General features: G+C 38.0%; 1 protein-coding gene across 8 annotated transcripts in view; it reads left to right on the top strand.

Moving 5' to 3' along the window:
- Positions 1-1,334: 1,334 nt before the first annotated feature.
- dazap1 (DAZ associated protein 1) overlaps positions 1,335-10,104 on the top strand; it is a 47,086-nt gene continuing 38,316 nt past the window's right edge. For 5 of the 8 annotated variants that reach the window (XM_012879992.3, XM_021307280.2, XM_021307279.2 and 2 more), the window contains exons 1-3: positions 1,343-1,483; positions 3,033-3,073; positions 6,415-6,581. In XM_012879992.3, coding sequence (XP_012735446.2) covers positions 1,452-1,483; positions 3,033-3,073; positions 6,415-6,581 — 240 coding nt within the window. In that variant the 5' untranslated portion in view covers positions 1,343-1,451. Of the gene's footprint in view, positions 1,484-3,032; positions 3,074-6,414; positions 6,582-10,104 lie in introns of all 8 variants that reach the window. The other 3 variants (XM_021307277.2, XM_021307278.2, XM_012879994.3) reach the window with 3 other exon arrangements.

The raw sequence follows: 10,104 nt of genomic DNA, 5'->3' as shown, positions 1-10,104 counted from the left end.
ATTCCAAAAAAGTTAAAAAACAAAATGAGAGTAGATGAGAGTAGGAACGTAAAATCACAAAACTTGGTATTTTAACAGTGGTGTGTACAGTTTATATCTACACCGCTGAATAATTGTGATACTCTTTCTTGTTTAGGTTTGTTTCTTTATAATGTGTCTGAAAATGTAGAAGTGGTGAAATGTCAACTTTTAAGTAAGTCTCTCTCTCTCTCTTTCTCTATTTAAAAGAAAACTATTCAGGATAGATTTTGATTTTTAAAATTTGTTTGCCGCTTGTTCTATTTATGAGCTACGTAACAGATTTATAATGTAAGCGGAGCTCTTAGTAACAGAAATAAGCCTCGTTTTATTGGGGGTAAAAATTATAACATGTTTATAAACTGGAACAGTTATGTAGTTATAAAATTATGTTTCAAAATGTAGAGGAAGAACTTTTCTTTGAGATATTGTAGACTTCATATGATAAAATGAACAAAATCACCCAAACATAAGATACACGGCACTTTCAATCTGAATAATAAATGTAATACAATAAAGCTGTTCCGGTTGATGAAAGTACTTTATCACGGACTAGATATAGTTACATTTTTGTATTTAGGTAAATTACACAATGCCTCTGACTGCATATGATGGGTGGGTTCCATTTTGAAAGTCAAAGCTAGGATTGCTTTTATGTGTTCTTGACGTAAAGCTCTTTGAAACGCTTGCTGCAGAGATGTGGTGTACAAACAAACTTGACTTATGTGTTTGCTGTGGAGAGTGTGATCTCTTCTGCCATCATCCATTGGGGGGGATCAGACCCAGTGACTAAAAAAAACAAAACACTAATAATAATAATAATAATAAAAAAGGTTGTCTCTATTCTGGGGGACTACTCCAGAATTTCTGGAGATGATTGTACATTAAAGGAGTCCTCCTAAAATCAAGAATATTACAGACAACCATGTCTTCATGAGACAGTCGTGCAACAGCAATGCCTTCAGTAAGAAGCTTCTGCTGTAAGACAGACCCTCCACTGGAGATCCTTTCTGCCCACATCTATAAGCATCAACATCTCTTTGAAGATATCCGTAGCATAAAATTTCCCTTTGGGATTTTAAATTTTTTTTTTTTATGAACAATCCAAAATAAAATACACAAGACGTACGGGGTTGTATTTCTAGCATGACAAGCCGTGTAAAATGCTTCTCTTTTTTTTTTCTTTTTTTTACTGAACATGACGTAATTCCCAGATTACAGTTGTGTGGCTCTCTACACGGACCGTGGAGTGCGGGCGTTTGGGTGTAATGTCCCTTTAAAGGCGGTTTGCCCCCCCCCGCAGCGTCGTCATTGCGCAGAACAGTTTGAACCAAAAAAGCGGAGTGACCTTCCTCCGCTTTCAGTCTGAGAGGGGCAGCACTGAAGCAAGAAGCCGCTCGCAGCTCCCAAAGTCCACCGCCACAGCCTCAGAAATGAACAACAACTTGGTCGGAGACGAAGTCGGGTGAGAAATGTCTAAAAGAGGTCCGCGGCGTCCGTCCCCCCCTCCCCCGCGCGAGGACCGTCTCTACGCTGGGTTTGTAACTTGCGGTCCGCGCGCCGTGTTGTCAGCCGTCGTTTTGACAGCTAGCTGCGGCTAGCGAGCTCGGTTAGCATCGGTACGCCGGTGGGGAAAACATGGCTAAAAAGTGAAAGTAGTCCCCAAAGTAGGCGGGCTGTCGGTGTTGTGGCTCACTGCGATTTAGACCCCGTTCACCGGCGGCGGTGACACGCCGGTTGTCCCGTCGGTTTCACTGTTGTCACTTTATTTTCTCGTTAGCTCGGAGCCGCTGAGCTAGTGCTGCTAACGCTCAGCGGCGAGGCGAAAGTCTGCTCTTGACTTCGCCGCGGCTAGGACATTTAGCGGGCACTGCCGGAGAACGGAGCATCCTCCTCTGCACCGGGGCTCTCGGTTTCGCCTTCGTCGCCTGGCGTTTTGTGTTTTACGGTCAGCTGCCACCAAGGAAGCCGGTTTAACAGTTAAATCGGACACCCGAACTTGACGGTGAATTAGGTCCGCACCAGGAGTTCGGCTGCCCCGCCGAAGCAAGCCGCTCTCCCGCCGGCTTTCGCTGCGCTCCGGTCGGGCTTTTTTTTTTTTTTTTTTTTTCATTTTTATTTTGTGTGTGGTGGTTTGAAGGCTGGTGGTGGCTGCTGGTCTCCATTTGCGATGGCTACCCCCCAACGTCACGGTTCTGTCCCGGGCTGACTTACGTGGCAGGACGTTCCGTGTAAAAAGAGCATTTGTTGTCGATGCAGTTGCCTGCGGTGTTTAAAGAGCAAAGTGGCTCCCCACTACCTCGACATGAGTCACATCAAACACGGGTGATTATAAGCGAGGCACCGTGTTTATGTCCCGATGTTGCAGCAGCCACTGTGTGTGTGTGTGTGTGTGTGTTTGTTTATATGAACTTACCATGTTATATCTGCAAATAAGCATCTGCTTTTAAAAAAAAATATATATTAGACTTAGACAAACTTTATTGTCATTCTGCATGTACAGACTGCATACAAAACGAAACGTCGTTGCATACAGCTTATGACAATGTAATGAGATTGCAATTGAAATAAAATAACATTGCAATTATAAAGTGCAGCAGTGATAAGAATGTAACAGTGCAGGAGAAACAGTTTTTTAAAACAAAGTGTGCAGAAGAATGTTCCACGTGCAAAAAAAGCAATAATTTGAAAAGTTCAATGTTGGCAGTGCAAGACTATAATGGTGCATATATGCATTAATCGTTCAGGTGTGTAATTTTACATGTAAATGGTTTGTAAATATTACATCACCTGAAAGGTGCACAAGTATTTTTTTCTTTCGCTGACGTTTCCCCGATGCTTCCCAGTTTCTTTCTTCTTTAGACTTTATTGTCATTCAGCTGGACATTCACAATGTGCATTTGAGCAAAAATTTGTTGCAAGGGTACGAGTTAAAACACAAGACAAAAAAGAAATATAACTATAACGTCATAATTTTACTATAACTAGTGATTGTCTTTGGTCTCATCTTTTAGGAAACTTTTTGTAGGTGGACTGGACTGGAGTACGACACAAGGTAAGCTACTGTTATAACTTAAGGACGTATGCCAGCTTTATTTTAACAAGTGTATTTATATTACATGGCAAGAGCAGCACATTATTTGGATGACGTGAAATTGTGATATTGGTGTTGAATATTATGACAGTTTGAATAAACTCCCAAATTGTGTCATTACTTGGTCACTAAGATCAAGTAAGATCAGGTGTGGCAATAAAAGTGGCAAAAATTCATCCATCTGGCCAAATACGTTATTGGTTAAAAAAAAAAAGGTTGGCATAGTATGTACAGTAATGCCCTATAAAATCTTGCATGTGAGCCTCCCTTTTCACACATTGACGCTCTTATGATTGCGATTCCATATGTTTTGCCACTTTTAATGAAACATTTTCATCTTAAAACGCTTTTAAAATAACTATCATGATGCATCCTGGATGTTGGTCAAAATTAAAAGGCTTTGATGTTTTATATAAGCTGGTATTCTGGGATAATTTTTGTCTTTGTAAGGGGAAAAAAAAAGTTGGAATCCAAAATAAAAAAAGGCTAATTTTAGAAATGTTTTCTTCTTTTTATTTTTTTTTGCAGATATTTTCCTTAAACATTCAGTTGTCAAGTCCTTGATAAATACTCAACCTTTTTAGTGGTTTGAATAAATGTCAGTTAACTGAATTGTAATAGTCTTTTTAATCAGCTAGAAGGTCATGTTCATTATCGTAGAATATTTTAACCTTTTAAAAAAAAAAAAAACGACTGATCTCACTCTGCCTTGACAAAACAATGCATCCTGCCTACATTAAGCTTTTTAAATGTTAACGTTATAGTTAAATGTGGGCTAGTTGGTCACGTATCAAGTGAGTTGATACTTGGACAGCAGGCTGTTTATAGTTTATAGTTGTATGGTTGAGTAAAATGCACATTTTTAAGGTGACTCAAACACAGTAACCCTGGACTATGTCATTAACAGGAGTAGATGACGAATGTTTACGTTTTCATCAATTCCTGAAACTGCAGCCGTCAACAGAAAATACAGTGCTATAGATAAATAAGTGCTAGAATAGCATTTAACCACAGAGTGATTATCTTTTTATACCATATTGGTTTTGAACAGGTGCAAAATAAAAACAAACACCTGAAGAATGGACAACTAAAGGAATCCTCTGATCGTTATGTCTCAGATATATAGGGTTGGTAAATTTGACTAATAGTAATTGGATAATGACAAACGTATTCTGTTATAATACATGGAAAAAGAGCTTATTGTACAATTAAGGCATGTTTATTACTCTTGGCGATATTTTCAAAATCTAAGTTGTGATGTAGCTTGATGCTGACATCATAATTACTCGACTTTTAGTTTTATATATTGGAGATGTCAGGTTTTTTTCTAGCTGATGCTGATTTCTTTTATTATAAGGATCATAGCTCCTCATAGAGAAAAAAAATGTGCTGCTGATTCTTTAATTGTGGATGTAGTTTTCGGTTTGGGCTGGACAATTAATCGCATTTGCAATATAATCGCAGTTTTAAAAGACGCAATTTCCAAATCATAATTATTGGTTGCGTAACAATTAATGGATATGAAATGTCCTTTAGGTGTCTGTAATCTGTTTAAAGTGGGTTTCCTCCACAAGGAAGAGAAGAGAGTTGCAGCAGTGAGATAATCTAATTTTATAATTTGTTTTAGAGTTTATATAATCAATACATTTTTAGTAGAAACTTTCAGGAACCTCTCCATGGCATTCAGTAATGGTCAAACTGTTTAATACATTGACTAGTTTCTTGGTTGCACTTTATGTTCAACAAGGATTGATGTCCTGCTCAATTAGCAGCTATTCTCTTGAATATTAATATTCTGGTTTATAAATACAGTAAAATTTCTCATTTTGAATAGTCCTTGTTTCCAAAATCTTTATCTACAGGCCATTTTTGTTGCTTGTGGTTAATGAAGAGAAAAGTTAAAATTAAATCGCAGTTATGGTTGCAATTTTGATTTTTGCCAATCGTACAGCCCAATTCTCAATCCAGGAAAATATGAATGAATTACGGCATAATCCCTATTTATGCATAAAACCATAAATCCCTGACCTTTAACAGTTAAGTCTTTTAAAGCGCATGTGGTTGGTTGATGGATTTATTTACAAAAATTGGTGTTAGTTCTTATTATTGATGCATTTAATGAATATAAATACGCAGTTTATTTCAGTATTTAATCTGCTCAGCAATGGCTAAATGTGTTGATTGAGTTGTGTATCTCTTATTATTATTATTATTATTATTATTATTATTATTATTATTATTATTATTATTCTGTTGTTGTTGTTGTTTTTGCTTGCCTCTATTCTGTCCGTAAGGAAAGGAAATGACGAAAGCTGACATAGTTGCCTATTAAAGCCCTGCAGGAAATACAGCTTTGGTTCTGCTTAGCTCTAGTTTCTTTTTCAAGTTCTTCAAAGAATTGTACAAAGATATCATCTAGTCAGTGCAGATCGTTGCATTTTTGTAGGGAAATGTTTTTCTGTATTTAAAAAAAACATGATTTTGTTTAAAGATGCATTTTTTTTTAAAATAACGCTTTCACAAAATTATATTCTTTAGAAAAAACTACAAATCACAAGCACCGGGTTTAGCTTTATGTCCTCCTCACATTCAGGCCCAACAGGAGATGCCCACCAGGTTCGGATGAAGCCTTTTTATGGACTCGGGGTTAATTTGCTGCCGTTTAACTTTACACAAGGGCTTGTCTGTGTTTGCTCCAGGTTTAACGTTCAGATCTGCACCATAGTTCAGCGTAACTCTGCGGTTTTCCCCTGCGCCGATGCCCCAGGGCTTTTCAGCATTAAGAAAACCAATTAACTCTCCAAAGTGACTTCTCATTCGTTCAAACTTGCTTGTCTTGGTTGACTTGGCTGTGTGGGTGTTGTCTGGATTTGGTGGCCGGTTTGGCATTGTGCAAGATGACACTAGGTCTGCGCTCTGTTTGCTCTTGGGGAGTTTCTATATATGACTTAAACTAATTTAATGTTTTCGCATAAATAGTCCAATCCCTGGTAATCTGATACAACGTAAATTCAAGGTCACAGGAGGATTTCCAGGGTTTAAGCAGCCCGGGATGCTTCGTGGAAACAACGCTGTGTTATTACTTCTTTGTGTCCCAGTTACATCTTCAGCGCAAGTTTTAAGTGCTTAAACATATTTTCACGCTCATTTATCATGATGAAAGCACGACGAATATTAATCATGACTGTATATCTTTATGCTGTGCAGAAGACAAACATGGTGTACCTCAGTCTGTGGTTGTAATTTAATATTATGTGGTGTACAATGTGACGCGTCAATGTAATGTCTCTTTGTTTTCTTAGAAACACTGAGAAACTACTTCTCACAGTATGGGGAGGTAGTAGATTGTGTCATCATGAAGGACAAAACTACAAATCAGTCGCGAGGCTTTGGCTTTGTTAAGTTCAAAGACCCTAATTGTGTACGAACAGTGCTGGAGACAAAGCCACATAACCTTGATGGAAGAAATGTGAGTATTTTAGGCTGAATACAGTGCTATTCCTGTGCTTTGTGCTGTTTAAACATGTCATCGTATATTACAAATGTTGTTTTTGTAAGAAGGTGCACCGCTACAATTTAGGAGTGTTAAATGGAGAATAAATATATTCATCACATTTATGTATATATTCTGTTAATTTTGTTGATCATGGGCCATAGCTAATGAAAACCCCACATTCGGTTTCACAGAAAACTGGAATTTAATGCAAGACCGACCTTAAAAAAGGATTTTAATTCAGAGATATTGATCTGCTGAAAGTATGTCCTTGTACTGTAAGGTATAAACACTCAGTTCAGGGCCTCCTTTTGCAAGAATTAATGCATCAGTGCTGCGTTGCATGGAGGCAATTAGTCTGTGGTGGGGATGCAAACAAATAATCGATTTACAATTAATTGTTGACTAATGGTTAATTGGATTAAAGTTTGCTCCATCTGATAAACTGATAACCCCCCCCTTAGACCTTCTTTCAGTGTTGTAGTATGGCCGCCATCCAGCAGAGGGTCACCGCCGGTCATTCTAAAGAGGAGCCAAAACGCAGCATTAAGAGAAAAAAAGTAATGCCGGAGGCAACCTGAGGCGGTCTAAACCATAGACATTATATAGGTAGACGCCCCCATGGACTGGCGCTGCCTACTGGAGCTGACGTTTCACCGCGGCCGCCATCTTGAATGGGTCTCTCGCACGGCCCCAGTGCATTTATTGGTACTGAGGAAGCTTTTTGCCAAACTGAAACATATCACAGTTCCCTGAATTTTACCAGATTTTCACACAGTTTGGTTTATTACAAACGGCAGAGATGAGGTTATGATACAGGACACTGCTACATATAAAAAAAACATGTTTTAACGATGAAATATGTTATTTAAACAATGTATTTCATAAATGTATGCTCTTTTAATTTACAGACATGGCATATTGATGTATACATGTGATTTCACAGTGAAAAACTTTTTGTGTTTAACGAAGACAGACGTGTTATGGCATATTAATAAACATGTAAATAAATACGTGCTTTCATGCTGAAATACTTTGTTTTATGCTCTTAAACAAAGAAACATATTGTATTCCAAATTAATAGATTTTAATAAAGAAATAAGTTGGTTTGTTCATTTAAATTTATTTCACTCTCACACGTACAATCCTGAACCTTCTCTACACACAAACAGTAATTTCTTTATATTTCTGCATGCAGTGCATGCAGACATGCATACACAGTTTTTTTTAAAGGCATGGAAAGTGTTCTGTAAAATTTCCAGGTCCTTCCAGTGTCTTACACTACTACAGGGCTGGAGCTTATGACGCTTGAAAAACAACTGTTTTGCACAGCTTCTTGCATGTGCTGGTACTCTGTAACTCCAGGGTACTTCATTTGGAAACATGATTCAGCCTTAGTTTGTGAAATATGGTGATAACAAGCATAAATAAGCATAAAATTATGTTCCATCTCTTGAGTTTCTGCAATGTTCTCACCAAGTAAAACTCATCTTCAGAACCAATCTTAGCCCAAAAATGGTGACCTGCACCACATGATCCACACATTTTCTGCACAAAGCTGCAGAAAATGTGGACAAAATTGCTCCCCTTGCGTTGGCTGCTATGCCAGCCTAGAGCAGGAGAGACCCATCCAAGATGGCGGCGCCACAGGATGCACTCCAGCATGTAATGAGGCGTCTATGTATATAATGTCTATGGTCCAAATGACCGCTTCACAACTTATTTGTCTCTCTTCAGTAACCTAATAGGTTTCTGTTTTATTATCAGTGAGAATGCTATACAGCATTCTCACTTATTGTTTTCCTGTTTTTCTGTATTTTTATCAAGTGAGAATGCTATACAGCATTCTCACTTATTGTTTTCCTGTTTTTCTTTATTTTTATTATTATTATTATTATTATTATTATTCCGTACGTTTTCTGACTTCTAACTACTTCTGCATTTTTCAACCGATTTCAACCATTCTGGTATCAAAACGTTCAGCTCCTTCAGGACATTACTGCTAAGACTTTTGGTAATTATAACTTTTATAATATTTAAAATATTCAACTTTTTGTAACTTTTTTGCTCTCATTCAAATGAATGGAGAATCCTTCAAATTCTTCAAATATTTCAGCTTTTTGACAGCTTACTGCTTCAGCCTACTTTCAGCTAGAAACGCCATTCAACTTTTAAAATGTAGTGATATCTTTCAGCTATTATGGTATAGTTCAGCTTTTTCATATCTTTTACCATTTTCATATAGTACCTCCTTAAAATAATTTTGGCTTTTCAAGAAATTCAGCAAATAACATGCGTTGCTATGGTTGTCAAGGAGCCTCTGTTAGAGTGCGCACTCTAGAAATTCAACAAATTCTTCTTCTCCGAACAACTTCTTCTCACTCGCTCAATTTTCAACCTATCCGCATAAATTATACATCAAAACGTAGGAATTTTTGTCTGGATTCGGAAAATGTAACCATCATTGGTGTGGGATTTATAGATTTTTCGCAAATCACCTCAGAGCGACACTAACCCGAAACCTTCCCCATTCATTTCCTATGGAGCGGTTTTCAAAAATGACACCTGGAAATCCAAAACATCACATGTATTTACATCGTCACTACTCCTAAACCGTTTCATGTACAGGCACGAGACTTTCACACATTCATGTCCAGACCCTTCTGGCGCTCACAAAAGAGAAATTTTGTCGATAAATGTTACGGTTTTGCCGCAGGAACAATTTGTTCGGGAGTAGCGTTTTGGGAAAATGCTAAAACAGGATCAGACTTCAATCTCCCCAAATGAGGCACTTTTCTACATCGTCACTACTCCTAAACCGTTTTATGTACAGGCATGAGACTTTCACACATGAATGTCCCGACCCTTCTGGCACTCATAAAAAAGGAATTTTGTGGATAACTGTTACGGTTTTTCCGCAGGAACAATTTGTTCGGGAGTAGCGAATGTGCAAAATCCTTAAAACGCTTTGGAGCTTCATTCTTCCACATCATCCACTTTTTACATCGTCGCTGTGCCTACACCGATTTTTGTACAAACCTAAAAATAAACTGCATAGTCCTCAAAAGCCTGCTGATACTCAGAGTGAAAGAATTATTTTGATATCTCTTATACTTTTTCAGCTACAGCGATTTGTTCGGGACCGTTTGTAGAGGATTTCTCAAATTTCATAAAAATCCTCTTTATATCATAATTTTTTACGCCTAAATTAAAATATTTCTAGCAAAAACCGATAGTTTTTCTTGTTCTCCTATCCGTTACGAACTAAACGCTGAAAAAATTATGTCTCTACCATTTACAGAACAGGAGATATGGAGCGTTGTTTGAGGCAAAGTTCTCCATTCTATTTCATTGAGGCAGAGTCTGACAAAGTCTCTGCACTTCAGGAGACTGGCCGCTGCAGCTGTGTCAGTGAGTTTCCATGACGACGGAACTCTGAGGGCCAGAGGGAGAATCTCCATTGAGATACAATGGCAACTTTCGACGCCTGCTGCAGCGG

This window comes from Fundulus heteroclitus, chromosome 9 (assembly GCF_011125445.2).
Source record: "Fundulus heteroclitus isolate FHET01 chromosome 9, MU-UCD_Fhet_4.1, whole genome shotgun sequence".
Lineage (NCBI taxonomy): Eukaryota > Metazoa > Chordata > Actinopteri > Cyprinodontiformes > Fundulidae > Fundulus > Fundulus heteroclitus.
The sequence above is the reverse complement of the archived record's forward strand: the minus strand, read 5'-3'. Positions and strand labels throughout refer to the sequence as shown.